The sequence below is a fragment of the Chrysochloris asiatica genome, unplaced genomic scaffold (assembly GCF_000296735.1).
Source record: "Chrysochloris asiatica unplaced genomic scaffold, ChrAsi1.0 scaffold00245, whole genome shotgun sequence".
Lineage (NCBI taxonomy): Eukaryota > Metazoa > Chordata > Mammalia > Afrosoricida > Chrysochloridae > Chrysochloris > Chrysochloris asiatica.
The window spans coordinates 4,143,725-4,165,014 of NW_006408763.1; the positions used below are offsets into that span (position 1 = coordinate 4,143,725).

The following is a 21,290-nucleotide window of genomic DNA, read 5'->3' on the forward strand; positions in this document are numbered from 1 at the left end:
ATTCTTCTACGATCTTCTTTATTCACTGTCCAGCTTTCGCATCCGTATGAGGTTATTGAAAATACCATGGCTTGGGTCAGGCGCACCTTAGTCCTCAAGCTGACATCTTTGCTCTTCAACATGTATGTAAGCATTTTAGGTGAAAATTCACACAACTATTTTCCAATTTACCACTATACACAATTTGTTTTGTGACTGCTATCCCTGCCATGGGTCAGCACTCTTCCCATTTCTTAGGGCAATAGTTTGAGGTTCCTACAGTCTGTATCAGTCTAGTAAGTTTTAAATAGACCAGTGACTCTGAGTTTTGTTCATTTATGACCGTGAGTTGGAATTTTTTTCTCGTTCTAACTGGCACCTTCTATTGTGTCCCTGGTCAGAACATTGTTCGTGGTAGTAAAGCACCATCTAACTCTCCTTTCAGGCTATAGGAGGCTGTGGTTCATTATCATGACCATTAGTCCTGTGGACTAAGTGTTGCTTTCCCTCTCCTTTGCTCCAGATGGGAAGACACCAATAGTTGTATCTTAGATGACTGTTCACAAGCTTTAAGATGGCAGACACTGCTCACCAAACTAGGATGTAGAACATTAACTGTATGAACTATGCTATACCAGTGTCCACGGATAACATGGTGAAGAATAGGAATTTCACAATTTCTATTGTGCTCATGAGGAACTTACACATAGACAAGAGGCAGGGGTTAGAACAAGGGGATACAGAATGGTTTAAAATTAGGAAAAGTATGTGTCAGGGTTATATCCTTTCAAAATACTTATTAATGCTATATGCTGAACAAATAATCTGAGAAGCCGGATTATATGAAAAAACCTGTGTCATACACTGCAAAGCCTCTGCAAAAGGCAAGTTTTAGAACCCCTTTTAGGTATTCCAATCATTTATAAGCTGAGACGGGCTTACAAGCTTCCTGTAATCATATTTCCTGATATTTCTTTCTATCCCACTCAAGTGTCCACTTTACAATAGTAGGCAAGGCAAGCCAATATTCATAAGACAGTCAAGCATCTTAGTATTAATTTCTCCTCTTCAAATTATTGCCTCAATCTCTGTATCACAGAGCCCTGTTGTTCCAAGGTTGAGCGAGATGGAAACTCTTATACACTGCTAATGCAGTCTTGGTTTGGCATTGTAGGAATAAGCACTAGACTGCTAGCCACAGGACGCAAGGTTGGCAGTTTAAACCCATGAGCCCCCAGAAACGCTATACAGGGTTGCTATGAGTCAGAGCCAACTCAACAGTACTTAGCACTGACAACAACAATGCAGTTGTAAAATGTACAACCATGGTGAAAAGCAGTATGACACTTGCTCAAAAAGCTAGAAATAAAAATACCTTGTAACCTAGCAATGCCACTCCTAGGTATTTATCTTAAAGATACAAAAGCAGTGACATGAACAGACAAATAGACATCATGATAACGGAGAAAAGGCTAAAGTTGACAAAGACTTCATTTTGCTTGGTTCCACAATTAACACTCACGGAAGCAGCAGTCAAGAAACCAAATGATGTATTGCATTAGGCAAATTTGCTGCAAAAGGCCTCTTGCAAGTGTTAACGAGCAAAGATGATAGTTTGAGGACAAACACGTGTCTGATACAAACCATGGTATTTTCAAATGCCTTATACGCATAGGAAAGTTGGACACTGAAGAAGGAAGAATAGATACAATTTGAGCTACGGTGTTGGAAAAGAATAGTAAAAGAACCGTGGACTGCCAGAGGAACAAACACATCTGTCTCAGAAAAGGTACAGCCAGAATGTTTCTTAGAAGCAAGGATGATGAGACTTCATCTCATACTCTGGATATACTGTCAGGAGGGACCAGTCCCTGAAGAAGGACATCATGACTAGTAAAGTGGAAGGTCAACATAAAAGAGAAAGACCATCAACAAGATGGATTGACAAGGCAACAGTGGGCTCCAGTAACAAGTGTGAGGACGGTACAGGACCAGGCATGTTTCCTTCTGTTGTGCACAGGGTCACTATGAGTCAGAACAGACTCAATGACACCTAACAACAAAACAATGTCAATTGACCTAGATGTCTCCTGAGGTTATCTATGATCCTTATAAATAGGACCACTAGCTTTGCAGCTATGTTATCTTTCAGGAACTTCATCATCTTAGGTTTAATAATCCATTTTTAGGTAGACTTTGTTGATAATGTGAGGTATGGATCTCATTTTTCTACAAATGGACATCCAGTTTTGCCAGCATCATTTGTTAAAAAAAAGACCTTCTCTTATTCATTTAATGGATTACAACCTACTGCTAATAATAAGCTGCCCACAAGTAGATGGATTTCTGGCTTCTCCACTCTGTTCCATTTATCTACATGTTTTGACTACTGTAGTTACACAGTGGGTATGAGAGTGGGAAAAGTGAGGCCGCCTACCTTGTGCCTCTTCAATGTTTTAGCTATTTGGGCCTCTTTCCATATAAAGTTGGAGCTTAATTTTTCCCTTTTTTAAAGAACGTTGTTGGGATTTGAATTGTGATATCTAAGAAAGCTTTGGGTAGTATTGACATTTTCACAAATTTTCTTCTAAATCTGTAGGCATAATATCTTTTTTCATTTACGTAGGTCTCTTGGTTTCTTGCAATAGTGTTTTATAGTTTTCTTTGCATAGATCTTTTACAGTTCATGTTAGATTGCTAGGCATTTTATCTTTTTTTGGGGCTGCTATAAATATTACTGCTGTCTTAATTTCGAAGTTTTCCTTGTTAGTGAAGAGGAACCCAACTATTATTATTATTATTATTTTAATATACTTATCTTGTACCTTGCCACTTTGTTGAACCCTTATATTAATTCTAGTAATTTTCTTGTGAATCTCTGGGATTTTCTATGTATAGGAGCAGGTCCTCTAAGACTTGGGATAGCTGTACCTTACCAATTTGGGTGACTGTTATTCCCCTTTCTTGCCTTATTGCTCTAACTAATAATTTCAGTACCATACTGAGTAAGAGTCCTAGTGTGGCTCTATGGATTAACATGCCAGACTGCAAAGCTCTTTGAACTGCAAGGTCGGTAGTTTAAGCTCACCAGCTGCTCCTTGAAAACCCTATACAGGGTCGCTATGGGTTGGAACTGACTCAACAGCTCTTAACAACAACTACAACATTGAGTAAGAGTGGTGGTAATGGGCATCCTTGTCTAATTCCTGTTCTCCAGAGGAATGCTTCCAATCTTTCTCCATTTAGAATAAGGTTAGTGATAAGCTCTGGTGTACGATGCTATAGGATAAGCACTGGAATGGTAAGCACAAGGTTGGCAGTTTAAACCCACCAATTGCTCTAGGAAATGATCTATACAGTGTTATGAATCAGAATCGACCCAACCGCACTTACCAGCAACAACAAACAATCCTGGTTTTGTACATACGTTCTTAGTTATGTGGTAGATTTCCCTTTCATTCCTATTTCGTTGGGAGTTTTTAACAAGAGTGTTGGATTTCTACCAAATGTAGATGGCATGTATTTTGAGCAAAAATTCTCACTTTATTTTTTCGACCATGGCACTTAATCTGTTGGATGGACTTGTTATGATTCCATCTTTGACTATTGTGAATAATGTTGTATTGAACACTGACTGCTTTCCTATGTTTTGGGTACATACCTAGAGGTGAAACTGCTCAGTCATGGGCTATAGGAGACTTCTGGAGATTCTTTCTAAACTTAATCAAAAAATTAAAACATGGTCCCAAACTGAATTATTAATTACTTTGTGTTACTTACCCCGAGAATATACTGACAGGAATGAGGTTCTAGCATATATACAGTAACAGCATGAGGAGAATCTGATTCTTTACACCTAAAATAGAGAGTACTTTAAGGCACTGTCCAGGTCACACAATGTAAGATAATTTTTAATGTTTCTTAAACTATATAAAACTAAAAACCCCATGCATGTAAACTTTGTATTGTTGTTGTTGTTGTTATGTGCCATCGAGTCGGTTCCGACCCATAGCGACCCTGTACAAGGTTTCCGAGGGTGTAAATCTTTACAGGAGTAGAAAGCCTCATCTTTCTCCTGTGGAGCAGCTGGTAGTTTCGAACCGCTGACCTTAAGGTTCGCAGCCCGATTCGTAACCACTACGCTACCAGAGCTCCTTAAACTTTGTATTATTTATTATTTATTATTAATTATTCTATTCATAACTGGGAGTCCTGGTGTGACACCGTGGGATAAGTATTTGACCTCAAACTCAAGCTGAATGACAAGATTGGCAGTTCAAACTCACCAGCTGCTCCATGGAAACCTATAGAGTTGCTATGAGTGAGAACTGACTCAACAGCACTTAACAACAACAAATATTCATAACTACATTTTGTATTATATGAAACATTTGTCTATAGAATGCTGGTAAAAAGAAAGGCATAAAGAATGATTTGATGGTCCAACTTACTTTAGTTTTACTGTCACCTGTCTTGGTTTGTCAGTTATATCACAAATATCTCCATTCCCATAAAAATGTGACACCATCCTGAATGAGAGAAACACACGATTTATTAAACTAAAACATCATTGATTCGGCTTTACTGTGGAGGATAAGAAGAAGGTTAGAAGCTTCAGTTTTGCATTAGTAAAATATTCTTTAAAAAGGCTTATTTTCTGGGCTAAATGACAATGATTTCTAAAACTTACAGCAAGAATATAAAATATATAATTCTATTGGTTTCACTAATAATCATGACCTCCAACTTGCATATGATTTATTTGTATACAAATAGATATGGTTAATATTGCTTTTAAGAAAGTCACGCTTTTAAAGTTAACCATTTCTCTAGCTCCTATGTACTGTTTATTTTGTGGAACGACGTTTTCCTTTCTTCTCAACCTTCATCCAGCTTCAAAATTTATTAAAAATAATGCAGTACAGATAATACAAAAGGTAAAGCTTAGGCCATGCTCAGAATTCAGAATCAGCAGGAAACAAATGAAAGAATTAATTCTGCTAGCGTCACACAGCTGTGCTTCATTCATTGCACATGACACTGTAATTTCCATATGATACAAATACAAGCACTAACCCCCCAACCACATTGTTAATATTAATACTTAAATGTCTATCTCTGATTTTCCTAACTTTGGTTTTGCTTAGTAGGAAAAATCAGAACATTCTGAAATAAGTCTTTTAATATCATCTGTGTTAAGAAAGACAAAGTTAACAAGTGAAAAAGACAAAGAATGGGTAATTTAAAATCCACTGAGTAAAAATGCTAAGCTCAGTTATTCTTGGGAAACAAGACTGATTGAAAAACTAACTTTAAGAAAATATATATATTAGGGGACTTCAAAAGTTCATAGAAAAATGGAATTGAAAGACAATAAAGTTCTTCCAGAAACTTTGTGAAGGCCCCCTTATATATACTAGGTTTTCAAAACACCAACGTAATGTTCCAAGTATTTCTAATCATTACCTCACAAATGAAATAGGAAATGTATACTGAAATGGAACTGAATACCTTTAATAGGTCACGATTACCAATGAGAGTGGCAACTATATAAGTCTCAGACTAACACCTGGAATCGAGCACTGTAGCATAGTGGTTACGAACTGGGCTGCTAATCTCAGGGTGAGCAGTTCGAAACTACCAGCTGTCCTGTGGGAGAAAGATGAGGCTTTCTGCTTCCATAAAGATTTACAGCCTTGGAAACCCTGTACAGGGTCGCTCTGAGTCGGAACTGACTCCACAGCACATCACCACCACCACTGTGATTTACTACTTTCATGCCACCACCATTAAAGGCAGCAACCAATATTTATTGTGTGCTATTATTGGGCACTATGATATTATTTCTCACTCTCATGTGTAATCTTGACGTTTTAAGGTATTCAGTTCTATATCAGTATACATTATTTTATTTGATGAAGTGGTTGGAAATATTTGAACATTACACTGGCGTTTCCTGGTGTAGCAATGTGCGTTAGTGAACTGGCTGGAATGTGGTCGGTTTGAATCACAAGGTCAGTGGTTCAAGCTCACCAACCGCTCCTTGGAAACTGTATACAGGGTAGCTATGGGTCGACACCGACTTGCTGGCACTTAACAATGCTTTATGTGGATTCCTGTGTGGTGCTGTAGGATCAGCACTGGACTGCGAATCAGAAGGTGAGCAGTTCAAACCACCAGCTGCTCCTCAAAAACCCTATACAGGGTCAATATGAGTCAGAACTGACTCGATGGCACTTAACAACAATGCTTTACATGAATTACCTTGCCTAAATATCACAATAATCCCACAAAGCAAATACTACTTGGCAAGGAAAATGAGGCTTAGAAAAGATTATGTAACTTGCCCATATTTGAATTCAGTTGATCTACTCCATAAACTACGCTTTTTTTTTTTTTTTTAAAGTTTTTATTGTGAATTGAGTGATAGTTTACATGGAAGAACATTGGTTTTATACTCTTCCTGTCATGTTTTATTTCATTGCAATGATTACAATCCCCTCCATGCATCATCATTCAACAGTTATTTGCTTCTATTCCCTGGTTTGTTTGTTTTTTTGTGGATGAACACCAAAACACTCAGGACCATGTAATTATTTAGACAACCAAAGGGGACATTCTGCAAGCCGGCCTCTTGGCTGCCAGCACACAACCTTTCTCTTTCCATGAGTCTAGAGACCTCAGCTGCTCTATCTGTCCATGTCCTCAACTCTGCCTCCATCCTTGGTGTCGCTGCTTCTCTAGACAGGGTCCCACGTTCTGCTCCTACTCTTCTCCCTTGATGGTCCTAGGGTCCTCTGTTCCTTAAAGATCCTGTAAGATTAACTACTCCGGAAACTGTACTCTTAACCATTAAACTGTATTGCTTCCTCAAGGAAAGAAAACTAAGCTAAAAGCGTCCCCTGAAAAAAAACGGATCAAAGATTTTGTGTTTTTTAATATTCTGAGTTTTAAATTCTACTAATCAGATCCAAAGGGAAATAAAATTAATCTTTACCTGACTGTCTGGGTGCCATCGTCTTGTAGATGATAGGCTCTAGCAGTATTCTTCTTAGCCCAGTCAATGTGCTCTTCTTGGTTCCATGTCCCCACAACCACAGAGGTTTTCCCACTATCCTTGTCCTAATATGTGGAAAAATATTTGTGATAATACATGTTCTACAGCATCAAGGAGACATTTAAGCTGATGACTCTGGGCCTTATCTTCACCTGCATACTGGATATTAACATTTAGATGTAATGATGTTAGTCAAACTGAATGAATACAAATTTCAGTTCATTATCTTTGTTTCAAAGAATGATAAATCCACTTTCTAGTCATGCTAGTTCTGGGTGTACATTTGATTTAAACTCTATCTCCTCCTTCTCCTACATCTACCAGTTCTATCATTTCTACCCCCAGTGTGTTTGCTGACTCTTCCGCTACATTTCCACTGCCAGCTCTTTATCCTTCAACCAAGAATTTAATCTCATACCTAGCTAATACACCCATGTATTACTGTAATTCTTAATGAAATCTTTTAGTCTCTAGCTCTGAATTCGCAGCCATACTGAGCTTATCTTCATCCTACTTTCACTCTTTAAATGCTATCTACAGGTTATGTTGGTCTTCATACTACTGATTTTATTATTTTTTTAAAAATCAATACTGCCTTCCACATTTTGCCTATTTCTTATTAATTCCAGTTCATATTGAACTATTTTGCTATAGTATTACTTTAAAAAACGTACTCCTTCCCTTTTCTATACCTTATTCCAGGCACTATGCTGCTACTAGTATACATCCGACTAGCAGACTTAAAACTCTTCTAGTAGCAAAAAAAGAAGTATGGCCCCTGGTGCAGAGGAGCTTACTGCACACTGGAAGAGTTGCTGCTGTGTGCCCACTGAGTGATTCTGATCCATAAAGACCTGATGGGACAGGTGTAGAACTGCACCAGGGTTTCTAAGGCTGTAATCTTTATGGAAGCAGACTGCTACATCTTGTTCCCATGGAGTGGCTGGTAGGTTTGAACTATTTAGTCTTTGGGTTAGCAAGTAAGTGCTTAACTACATACCACTAGGGAAGGACAGTCATTAAAAATTCTTTCAGCAACTAGATTATAAACTCCTAGATAGACGGGAATTAGACCAACACAGTGAAGCGTTCAAAAAGTTAGATTATGGAGCTGGCCTGCCTGCTTGTGGTTCAAATCAGTTTCACTATTTGCTACCTATGTGATTTTACGCAAGTTACTGATCTTTGTTTCTGCATCTTGGAGTGACAACAATATCAACCTCTTGGAGTGTTATGAGCATTAAATGAGTTAATATGAGGGGGCTTCAAAAAGTTTGTGGAGCAATGGGATTAAAACTTAATGAAGTTTTTTCCATGAACTTTTTTTTTTTGTCAGGTTCAATGTCAGGCACTGGGGATATGGAGATGGGTCCCTTCCACCCCCCTCACTCCTCTACTGCAGAGTTTCTTTCCCCTCTCCATCCCCCAGCTGTAGCCCCCTAGTTCTCCAGGACCCCAAGGGACTCCTGAGCCTCCAGAGCATTTTGAGTTCTGGAGGCTGCATGCGGCTGACTACACTGGTGCCTGTGGGTGGAGGGGCGAGTCCACCCCTGTCCTTCCTATGCCAGGCAGGAACAGACAGCCTGTTTGGTTCCATGCTCAACAGCTAACCTCCTTTCCTGCCCCTTTCTTTCTTTCTTTTTTTTTTTTTAAGGTTTTTATTGTGGATTGAGTGAAAGTTTTCAGGGCACTTCATCGGTTTCACATTCAAACATTCATATACCTTGTTTCATTACATTGATTATAATCCCCTCCACATACCATCAGTTAACAGAGTTTCTCTATATCCTCTTTAACTTTTTTGGGGGGGCCATGAACTTTTGAAGCCTCTTCATACATGAAAGTACTTTCATACATGAAACACCCTATCTGTAAGTGACTACTGTTTTTATACCTCACAAAGCACCTAGCAGAGTCCCTCAGAAAGTTCTAGGTTCCATGACCTTAGCCAAATACTTTGGCCAAAATCAAGTGTTGGCAGTATGGGAAAACAGCCTACGTTAATGGATGTTTAAAGTGGTCAGTGCTTTAGAAAGCAATCTGCTACTATACTCTAACAATTACATTATTAGCAATGTGCCTTATGAATATACTTGCAAATGTATAGCATCATAACAGTAGCACACGGTAGACATGTCACTGAATTGTACATGTAAAAACTGTTGAATTGGCAAGTGTTATATAAATTTTTATACCACACACACATACAACATACAGCAATAAAACTACTTAAAAGTGTCTACTTTTAAATACTGCCTAAAAAACTGGAAACAACTTAAAGGTCCATTGGTAGAGGTTTGGTTAAATGCATGTGGGTATAGACGTAATAGTCTGTAGCTACTGAAAAAAAAGAGATTAGTTATTGCTGACATGAAAAGATCTCCAAGATATTAAGTAAAAAAGAACAAGGAAAGGTTAGTTTAATATACGTTCCTCTAATTGGAGTTCTGGTGTGCTGTTGTAGGATAAGCACTGAACCGCAAGGTTGGTGGTTCAATCTCACCTGCTGCTCCTTGGAAACACTATACAGGGTTGCTATGAGTTGAAAATGAATTGATAGCACTTAACAACATCTCTTTAGCTAAACAGAAAAAGTATTACTGGGTATTTTTTGGGCAGTTAGGTGGTACTTCCTTTATTCTTTTCTATATAAAATTATGTTCCTTATTTCTTTTAAGGAATGTAAAAAACTTAAAGTACACAGGCCAATATTTGTTAAAGCCTTTCTTCAATGTCTAGCAGTTTACCTCATAAAAGTACAACTATGTATGCTGTATAAAATCATTAGAACTTGAACCTAAGAATTTAAGCAGCTTGACTTGAGTACATATTGTATCAACCTACAAAACTATACATAAAAGGAGGAATAAAAGTCAATGTGTATAATCTTAAAACTTAAGATGATCTTCTTTTAGCTAAGACTCTAGCTGTATAAGTGGACTTAAAAAGTTGGTGAAGATTCCGTTATCTTTTAACGTCATTTCCCATGAACTTTTTGAAGCCCCATTATATTTTCTTGGTGTGGCACTATAAGATAAGCATTGGAATGCTAATCCCAAGGTTGGCCGATCAAACCCATCCTATACAGGGTAGCTATGAGTCAGAGCCAACTCAACTGTACTTAGCAACAACAACTAAACCCTGGTGGTGCTGCAGGGTTACTGGACTGCTAACTGCAAGGTTAGTAATTCAAACCCACAAGCTCTGTGGGAGAAAGATTAGGCTCTTTTCTCCCATAAAGATTTACTATGATTTGAAATTGATTTGATGGTAGTGGGTAGTGATAATATACTATCCTACCATTCATTTTCTGAGTTAAAGATGTTATTGCTGTTAAGGGTGGTTGAGTCAGATCCGACTCACAGCAACCCTGTATAGGGTTTCCAAGGAGTGGCTGGTGAGCTTGAACTGCCAACTTTGCAGTTCAAAAGCATGACTACTGTCTCCATCCAAGTTTAGAGATGCTGTCACAACAGTTTAGGATTCCACTGGGCTCATGGTAATACATGCATCTGAGTAATTAACAAACATGTAAGTTTAAAGGATTACTTGGTCAACATCAAATTTTCCATTTCCAGATTTTAAAGATATTTTGATTAGTATTTCCATATTATAAGAATCTTATAACTGAAAGCAACACCAATTTCCCCCCCCCTTTTTTTTCAGAAGTGATTTAAAAATGTTAGTCCATCTAGTGGTAGAATGATGTAAGTGCTATTTATACCTCATGGTACTGATGTACATGTTTGCCATAGCAGAATTCATATTTCCACCAACCAACACCCTAAAGGAAAGAAAACATATTAGATCAACTTATGCATAGAGACTGGGAATTGGGGCCTGTCTCACTATTGCCACATGATAGTAACAGAAACACCAACACACACAAACACACATACCTGTCACTGCAACTGTTTAGAAAAAGAAAATAGCTGAGAAATGAAACAAATTAGAACAATATAAATGATACTGCTGCACTGCCTTCATAAATCAAAAATGAAAATTCCACTAGTAAGTGTATTATTACCCACTAGAGATAAAAGAGACAGATTTTACCTTTGTAGTTATCAAATTAAAATTTAAATGTGATTGCTGTATAACTAGAATGTAAGGTATATAATCAATGATGTCTATTCCAGCAATTAAGCAGAATAACACACGACCTGGTTTATATATATTTTCTGCCAGAATAAAGTTAAGTTTTAGCTCATGAGTAAAAAGAACATCCAAACCTGTTGTCAAACTGATTCTAACTCACAGAACCTATAGGACAGAGTAGAACTGCCTCATAGCATTTCCAAGCCTGTAATTTTTACAGAAACAGATTGCTACATCCTTCTCCCACAGAGCAGCTGGTAGGTTAGAACTGACAACCTTTTGGTTAGCCGCTACACTTAATATTAACGGCATCACTAGGGCTCATAAACATAACAGTGTAGCTCTGAGTTAGATTAAAGTTAAGTAGCCAGATGCAGAAAGAAAATGTCTACTGGGAGGCTTCCAGAACTTACAGTCAAAAAGGTTTTTCAGTGCTGCTAATGCCCCTTGATTAAAAAACTGACATAAAAATGTTAATATAAATATTTAAATTCAAGGTTTACTTCTCACCCCATGAAAGCAGTAAGAACCACTAAGGAACTCTTTTATGAGCTGGTCATCTGTCAATTTGGATATGTGGGTTGTTCCAACAGTGAACATTGACTGGGAGCCAACAGCAATGGGTTTATGGATTGCAGGGAATCTCTCTTCTTTAGTTGACTGTAAATCTTCCTAAAATTAAACATACACCTGTTTAGGATTTCCATGAAACACAAATTTTTTCAGTTATGGTTTAAATTATAGAACATTTTAAAAAGAATACGTCTCTATTTTTAATGCATTTTAATAAAATTAAGTTTAAAACAGTAGTACTGAGAAGGTTCTAAACATATGTTAGCTCCATCTGCCAGTTAGTGGTGTGGTGGCCATCTTGAACGTATAAGGTTAATTTCCATTTCATATATTTTGCCTTAATTCTTTTTAGCAATTTGCTACTTGTTAGACGTTGTGTCCCTACATTCAGTTTTGGAAAATGAGGTCACTACTGATAAAGGATAACAATCAGGGTACAGACAAGGTGAGTAAAAGTGAACATCAGTTACTATTCAAGTGTGACAGGACTCAACAGTTGCCCTGGAACAACTTGCAACTTGGTAGGTAAGGCACACAATAAGGTGGGCATGGATGAGTCCATAGTAAGACGATAAATCTGCTACGGACAGAATCATGAGGTACTTAATAATTTTCAGGGGCAGGAAGTAGGGGAAGAACTAGTAGACAGGTAAAAAGAACCAAACAGAACAGTGATCTGGAATTCAAGAGAGGAGAAAAAGTTCCATCTTTGAATCTTCATTCAGTGTTGTCAGTGTTGTATGTTTAAGAAAATGTTAGTCATATGTCCAGCGATTTCAGAGCCAAAAGATTATTTTTGACATAAAGACAACAGTTTCAGAAGAATGATGATTTGATAATAAGTAGTAATGAGCTGAAGAATAAATAAAATGTTAGAAGGTGGAAAGAGGTTGTAGAAGCTATCCTAGTAGCTTAGCTGGAAAGTCCACCAACAGCCAACAATGAAAATGACAATAAGTAGAATAGCACTGAGAATACTATTAAAACTATACAATGAAGAAGAATGTTAAATAGTTTCTGAAGTGGTGACAGAATAAGGAAACAAATTAAATGGGAATTTAAGGTTTTGAATCAAGAAAATAAACCACTATCACTATACTATTTTCATTGTTGTTAGGTGATATCAAGACAGTTCCGACTCTCATAGTGACCCTACTACGCACAACAGAACAAAATACTGCCTGGTCCTGTACCCTCCTCACAGCTGCTGCTATGTTTGTGCCATTGTGGCTGCCACTACGCCAATCCAGCTCATTGGGAGGCTTCCTCTTTCTCACTGACCCTCTACTTCACTATGCATGATATAATATGCTATAGAAATCATTAAAATATGCTCCAAAATACGGAAAACAAAGCACTGAGCTATAGAATTAGATACTTTTCATACCTCTTTATTTCTTCTAAAAGGTACCCTTAGTATTTCTTCCTGCTGCTCCAACTGTCTCAGGGTGAGGGGTTTAAACGGTGATCCTGGCAGTGACTGGCAAAATATGTCATTCACAGGAGATGCTCTGAACCTGTTCAGTAAGAACAAAGTGTTAAGCACACACCAATTTTAAGTATGTGTGTTATTTTATGTTCAACATATTAAATCCACATCCTACCTATATTTAGGATGACTGCACAAGAGTGGTGTCAAAATGACAACTTCATATTCACAAGTTGTAACTTCAGCTACTGAGAGGATTTCATGCTTAGATTCAGGATGACATATATACATCACAGTACTTGATCTGGGTCGGTTCTGTTTCAAACTACAAGGTGTACCATTTCCCATCCCCACAGGATAATAAGGTGTCATCTGACCTTCAATATTTTTAGTGGGAATCTTAAAAAAAAAAAAAAAAAAAAAGAGTATAAGATAGACTTTTCATTAAAAGTGGTGGTGAGAGTGAAGACAGGAGAAATTACTTATTATTCTGAAAGTAAACAAAACTACATTTAACTTAAAAACTGAAAGTTAATACTTTCTGTATACTGTAAGCTCTCTAATATTCTTTGTAGTCATAAGTACTCATTTTACTAGCACACATTTTCAAAGCTGGTTTAATATAGCATAAAGAAAATCATCACAGTGCTAAAATTAAGACAGTAAGTAAATGTATACTGATACATAAGACTAACATATGGATTATTTTCAACAGTTCTAAAGAAAAGACTATGGTAAAATATAAAAGTTTACTATACTGGATTAGCTAGAAACTTCTTCACTAAATTCTCGGTTAATGTTTGTATTAGATTCTAGAGGTCTGAAGTCTGATTTGCTAAAAAAAAAAAAAAAAAAAATAGAGCTATATAGTAAAACATGCATTAGGTAGAGTACTGATTCATCTGCTTCTTTTTCTTGTTATTAACAGCACATAATTTTTAGTATACCAATTTCTACATAAACCATCTAGTAAAGGATATAACCTCACAACATAAGGTTTACGGACAGAGTTAGTTCCCATAGTTTTATCTACATAAATACATCAAGTATTTAGCATAAGGGGCTTTATAAAGATATTGCTAAAAGCATCTCCAAGCAAGCTCTTTGGAGGCAGGGATCTCATCTTCTATCGCTTTGATACCCTATTAGTGCTATATTCAAAATGTGTAAGAAATAAATGTTTCCAGGAAAAAATATTTTGAGTATTTTCATATTAGTATTAGAATCAGAAAATCCTGGGTTCAAATCCAAGTTTTGACATTTACTAGCTTTAGTCTTTGACCAAATTTCAATTTCTGTTACCTACAAAAGTATAATAATAATACACACTTAAGGTTGTTGGGAGAATCAAGCATTACCTTTTGTTACATGCCTGGCACAGTGTCTGGCTTATAAATTGGGGCTCAATAAATGTTAGTTTTCTTCCCTTACTCTTGTCTTCCTCTTCCTTTATCATTTCACACTTTGAATTCCATCTTGCTATCCTCCAGAGTCACAGTAAATAAATATTTTATCTCAAAGGCAGTCTGTAAAATTAAAATCTTTTAAGATAGCAATGATATGTGTGTCCTTGTTTAGCTTATCATTTACCCCCAAAAGCCACCCTTTTTAGTTATAGGCAACATTTTAAAGTAATTTCAAAGCCTTTTTATTTTTCTTTGAATAAAATCATCATTGATATTAACCATTTATAGAAATATCCTGTCTCATTAAGTATTTAAAGTCTACGAAACTATTGATGTTACTGCCATCGAGTCATATTCTGACTCATGCCCCACGTGTGCACAGTTAAACTGTGACCTTTCAAAAGCAGATCACGAGGTCTGTCTTCCGAGGCACCTCTGGGTGGGCTGGAACCACCAACCTTCTAGCCACTAGTGGAATGCTTAACCATATACACCACCCAAAGAAATTAAGGAATTCTAAAGCATTCCTTAAACAATATGGGCATGTAAAAATTGTGATCAAGCAATCTGAGGAATCATCCTATTTTTACACAATCCTAATTTAAGTCATCATGTCTATTCATTCAATAAACATTTCTGAAGTGCCTACAATATGTCTGGCACTCTGCTTTGCACTTCAGGGTAAAGGGATAAAAGACAGTCCCTGCTTTTAAGATGCTTGCAGTCTGGTAACTTGTTATCTATACAGTTTATCTGTTTTACCCACAGGAGATGGGACAGATCAGTAGGAAAACCACAAAAGGTTCTTATTATAATTGTTTCCAATTTTAAGTAGAGAGAACCACTGGTAGGCAGAGTGATAGAATGCTATTACTGAGCTTTCCCAGATATATCTTCGGTAATTTAAAAAAATGATCTTAAAAATAAATAGAAAGATTATAATTTTCCTCAGAAAAACCTAAAATATCGCAAAGTTTTGGATTCATGCTTCAAGGTATTTGATAAAGAACAAATGGCTACATTCTGTCTATTAAGCTGTGAATTTACACCTTCACTAGCAATAAATGCTAAGAGTGGATTAATATGTTACTTGCCTCTTTTAATTTTTCTCTTTCCTCTGCTTCTTGTTCTATGGAGTAATACAAGAAGTATATTACAAGTCATGGCAAAGACCAAGCAATAACCTGTAGGTAAGATGTCAATGACCATGTTTCTAATCCAGTTTATAAGATTAAATTTCTTTCTAAAGAAGATCCAAAACATACATGATTTTTACCTTACAACTTTTAAGCTAGTTTCTTTGAAATGTTTTTCTTTGAAAGGACAATAATATTTAGTCTTTAGATCTTCATCTAAGAAATATTCTGAGAAGCAACAAATGCTGGCCAAAACAGTTTTCTTTTGAAGAACTTTTACATCAGATACATTTAATCTTAAAGTAGTTGAACAATCTGAATAATATAGATTAATAAAAATATTTAGCATTTATGGGATACCTCTATATGCCCAGTTACATATATACAAACTTTGTTTAAACCAAACAACAGACTAACACAAATTAAATATAACACTAACATGTATAATCAATCCTAAGTGGAAAAAAGCAGTGTTTATCAAAGTAGAAAATAATGAAAACAAAAACTTCTGTATGAAAAAGTTTTCTATTATATTATTCAGAAACTTATTTTAGTGTTTTCAAGTTAACAGTCTCTAAGAAAATATTTTTAAATTCCAATTTGAACATGTACTTTAAAATCAAATTCCTGTATTACTATCAAATCACTGGGTAGAAACAAACCTTTTTCAGATAGAAGGTTCTTAGCCAGCGTATTTCCAAGGTAGTACTCGTGAATATTTACTTTCTGTATTTAAAAATAAAATAAAAATAAACAGTTTTCAAATACATTTAAGAATACAACTTTAAAACCATCAATCTCATTATTAAAGTTCTCATTTTTAAATAATTTTTCATAATTTAAATTTTGATGAAAAAGCATACCTGACCAGTTTCCTTTTCCTCATGGTACTGCCGAATGTGTTTTCCATGACATACCTCGTAAGTCCAATACGATTCAATCTAAAAAAGAGAACTGCATTAAAATATTCAAAAGTCACAAAGTCATATGCTAAATTGAATTTTTTTTGGATATTCTAAGTAGATGAGTAGTAGAATTCTTTTAACATACAGAGTAAGTTTTCATTGTTGTGTGCCACCAAGTTGGTTCTGATTCATAGTGACTCTGTATAGGATTTCCCAGAGTGGCTAATGGGTTTGAACTGCAGTTCAGTGTTTATCCTATAGCGTCACACCCAGGGTTCCAACTGTCATTCAATGGTACTTAGAAAAGTAAGAGTAGGCATTGTTTTTTTCTCACTAGCTCTAAGTAAGAACTCTGTGTCTGAAATAAGTTTATAATACACATGAGGTCTGTAAAACTACCTGAGTTAATTACCCTGTTCTACGTCACTAAAAACAAAACAAAAACATGAAAAAATTATCATTTTAAATAAAACTTCTGTAAGAAACTTTCTTTTATTCTGCAAAATATTCTAAGTAAATGATATTATTTACTACTGGTATTAATGGGTACCTGCTATATATTTTGATTTCCCAGAATACTTTTGAATAAATGGCATATGACACAAATGAACAAAACATTAAGAAATAGTTAAGATTCATAATTAACTTAAAATTTAATATAACAAAATAAAGAAGAAATGAAGAATTATTTTAAAGGGTCTACTGGGTACCAGAAATTTACTTTCTTGTTATCGAACACACATAACATACATACTCTGTAGGAACAACTGCTTTGTTTAAATAGTGGTTCTAATAGATCTCTTGGATTAGGGCCTTTGTAATCCTTGTCTTCTTCCTGTAGAAAGAAATGAAGTCTAATCCAATTCTAGAATTTTAACCAATTTATTGGTCAAATCACAAATGCTGGGAAATAAAAGTGGAAAAAAGTCAAACACTGTTATATGGTATGATATTTCTTTCAAAATAAATGAAGTATAAAATACAGAGTCAAAGAATATTCTTTCATAGCATTCATTCTTCTCTTAAAAAAGATTTCAATTATCAATTTCTTTAAATATCTTTAAATGCTTGCATGTGAACAGATTCTAGCTATTAAAGCCTCAGAAATGGGGGTCTTCTAAAATATACTGGAACTTTTTAATGGTATTTTTGACTTTTCATACATTTTTACATTTTGCGTTAAAATGTGACCATATATCTGTGTCTTAGGAGGTGTAAAACAATGAAAACAAAATGAGACAGATATCCATCTTTCACAGATTTCAAATTTGAACAAACCCCAAGAAAATACTGAGTTTAATATTTCTATTTTATAGGCCACAAAAATATTATGGCCTAGTAACTTCATAGAGAAAAGGAACAGAATTTCAAATTTGTTAAAGGTGCTATAGCTAACAACATCCTATCCCCCTCAGCCTCCTGACTCCAAGGCTAGTGTCCTTTCCATTTTACCCTGCGGCCTTCCCTGTTACTATGAAGGAAGTCACTGCATTAAGGGATAGATAAGAGACAGGCGTGCATTTCAGGAGAAAGAAAGGGCATGACCTAAGGTGGTGAAAAAGCATAAGGTGGTGGTGGTGGTTGTGTGCTGTCAAGCCTGTTCTGAATCACAGTGACCCTGTATATGGTTTCTGAGTACGTAAATCTTTATGGGAGCAGAAAGCCTCCTCTTCCTCCTGCAGGGAAAGTGGTCAGCAGTCTAACTCATAACCCAATACACTACAGGACTGTACCTACAGGTATATATCAGAAATTCTTTATATAAAAGGTCATATATTCATAAAAATTATGTCTTGTTTTGAAAACCTCATTTCTACAGAAGAAAACACACTTGGACCTTTTTTTTGTCATTCAAAACCTTAACTGATTACTAATTTTTCCCACTTGAACTTCAAAATTAATCAAGGAATTCAGGATCAATAAATGTGATTTTTTTAATGTTTAAGCACAGTTATTGAGAAGTGTGCCATTCAATTTTTTATTATAAAGTATATGGTTGCAATGTTTCAAACTAGTATCTTAGGTGACAGAAGTTACCAATAATTTAAAAAACTTTACCTCATCTCCACCTGTCACAAGGGGAAGTATGCATTTATATTTTTCTTTATGAGCAGTTGTCATGATGACATAATTATCTTCTTTATACAAAACTCCAGTTGTGGGCTAGAAAAAAAAACACCCCAAATTGACATTACTTAGTTAAATTGTAGTACACTGAATAACTTATAGTTTTAACTAAAACACAAAGTACTTCAAATGAAGCTATCGTTTTAATAAAGGATTTTGAAAACATATTTTTAAGGGCAAGGAATAGACTTGACATCTTTTTAATGGAAAAATAAAGATAAATTTTATCCAGGTGTACAATGTAACAGAACAAAAGTAAACAAATACAAAGTTTGGAGTATAAAGAAACAAGTGGTAATATAATAATAATCTTAAATTAAAGCATCAATAAAAAGCATAATTAGGCAACAGATATGCATCTGGTGGTCTCCAACTGCTGTCCTTTTGTTTAGTAGCCAAAAGGCCTTCTAGGGTTACAAGTGGCCAGCTAGTGTCCTTTACATAAAGTATCAGGCAGTTATTTATTTTAAGCTTTGTAGGCCACAGGTATAATGTAGGCCATTCATAATTGAAAAGTTTAAACAATGTTTGAACAAGTGGGTGTGGCTGTGTTTCAATAAAACTATAAAAACAGATGGTGAGCCAGGCCATCATTACATTTTGCATACCTCTGGTACATACCAACAAAACTTTCTTTCAAAGTTTTCTACACTATAAAACTAAACAAATTCACAAATCAAATGTGAACCAATATAATTCAAACACTTTAATTCATATAATCCACTGGCGTCAAGTTGATTCTGACCAATAATGACCCTGCATAGGATTTCCAAGATTGTAAATCTTTACCGGAGCAGAAAGCCTTGTTTTTCTCTAGAGGAGTGGCTGGTGGGTTTGAATTGCCGACCTTGCGGGTATCAGTCTAGTGCTTAATGTATGGCATAACACAGCTGGTATTATTTTGCTAAGAAGAAATCATTGCTTAGATAACCAATATGATACTACCAAGGCCGAGGTTTTCACATTACTGGGTGTCCAGTGATAATTTAAGTCTCTCATCACTTGTATGTTGATTCTGACTCATAGTGACACTATGGAACAGAGTAGAACTGTCTCCATAGGAGTTTCTAGTCTACAATCTTCTCCCATTGAGCCACTGATGGTTTTGAAATGTGAGCACTCAAGGCTTTAAACACTGCTACTATACTATTGGGTCATTCCTGGCAAGAAAAGAACTACTTTTTATTAAGTACCTCTGTTCTTTTCTCAATTTAATAACTCTTAACTTTAGATAATTAAAGCAGTACCACTTGGCACATACATGATCTTAAAACACAAACAAAGATTAGGGCCATGTGCTTCCAAGGCAATTAAAAAAAAGCATTATCTGCCAGCAGTGTTTTAAGTGCTTCACATTTTATTAGCATACATATCCTTAGGACAAGTATGATACCCCTACACATTTCTGAGCAGAGTAAGATGTAATTTAAGTGATTTGATATAAAATCAAAATTTAACATAATATAACGAATCCCTGGAGGTGGGGTACGTTTAAGTTACAGAACTTTAAATATACCTTGGGGCAAGGGAAATATTCCTAATGTTTAACGTTAAGTTTGGAGATAGTAAGAGTTGGATAGAGGATAAGAAGCAGGACTATCTTGGGACAGGCTGTAAGCACACTCAGTGGCACAACTTGTCAAAGTACAGTTTACCTTTGAACCACGTGGGGACTGCGGTGCTGACCCTCCTGTGAAGTTGAAAATCTGTGTCTAATTTTTGACTCCCCAAAAACTTTACTAAGAGTTGACCAGAACCCTTTCTGGTAACATAGTTGATTACCACATATATTGTGTATGTACTGTGTACTGTACTCTTACAATAAAGTAAACTAGAGAAAAAAATATTAAGAAAATCATAAGGAAAATACATTTACAGTACTATATTTATTGGTACCATAAATTTGACGACATCTGTTTACAAGATGAGCTGTCTTCACAATAAGTATGTTGAAGAGGAGGGAGAAAAGGACGAATTGGTCTTGCTGTCTCAGGGTGGCAGACGCAGAAGTGGAAGTGGAGGCAGGCACACTTGGTATAATTTTAAGATCCACTGTAATTTCTGCCTGACTTTTTTGCTTTTTCATTTCTCTACGAATGTTTCTTTACAGTACTCATCCTTCGTCCATTGTTTGCTTTCATTTCAGTGCTCGTATCATAGAAATGTCCCGTATATTGATTGAAAAACACCACCACCAAGTGAACGTGTGCAGTTCAAACCCATTTGTTCAAGGGTCCACTGTAAATGACAAGCTGCATAGAGAGTTGGTCATCATTCTTCCCAGGTGTAGTGCTTAGGAGAATGTTGATGAACCCAAATGGGAAAATAATTTAAAGCACAGAAGAATTTCAAGCTAACAAGACAATTCCAGACCTTCTAATCCAGTCACTTCCATTTTTAGAAGGCAGAGTCCAAGAACCATATCGTCACACAGCTGTTTGTTGTTGTTATATGCTGTCAGGGGGTTCTGATCCATGTCCAACTGACACATAAAAGAAAATGGCAGCACCAGGTGAGGAGGACAGTTGTTTCAGTTAAATAGAGCAGGAAGGGAAACTTTTCAATAATAGTAGTTGTCAG

General features: G+C 35.9%; 2 protein-coding genes across 4 annotated transcripts in view; one reads left to right on the forward strand and one right to left on the reverse strand.

Moving 5' to 3' along the window:
- The window catches only part of ASB3 (ankyrin repeat and SOCS box containing 3), a 212,851-nt gene that overhangs the window by 84,624 nt on the left and 106,937 nt on the right, over nt 1-21,290 (forward strand). The gene's annotated exons all lie outside the window — the stretch shown is intronic.
- Nucleotides 1-21,290, reverse strand: part of ERLEC1 (endoplasmic reticulum lectin 1) — a 28,286-nt gene that overhangs the window by 2,245 nt on the left and 4,751 nt on the right. Inside the window, exons 2-13 of one of the 3 annotated variants that reach the window (XM_006873540.1) lie at nt 18,642-18,746; nt 17,338-17,418; nt 16,542-16,619; nt 16,341-16,404; nt 15,637-15,671; nt 13,312-13,535; nt 13,095-13,224; nt 11,645-11,806; nt 10,761-10,820; nt 6,977-7,101; nt 4,431-4,508; nt 3,760-3,835 (exon numbers count right to left, since the gene is read on the reverse strand). In XM_006873540.1, coding sequence (XP_006873602.1) covers nt 3,760-3,835; nt 4,431-4,508; nt 6,977-7,101; nt 10,761-10,820; nt 11,645-11,806; nt 13,095-13,224; nt 13,312-13,535; nt 15,637-15,671; nt 16,341-16,404; nt 16,542-16,619; nt 17,338-17,418; nt 18,642-18,746 — 1,218 coding nt within the window. The remainder of the gene's footprint in view (nt 1-3,759; nt 3,836-4,430; nt 4,509-6,976; nt 7,102-10,760; nt 10,821-11,644; nt 11,807-13,094; nt 13,225-13,311; nt 13,536-15,636; nt 15,672-16,340; nt 16,405-16,541; nt 16,620-17,337; nt 17,419-18,641; nt 18,747-21,290) is intronic. The other 2 variants (XM_006873542.1, XM_006873541.1) reach the window with 2 other exon arrangements.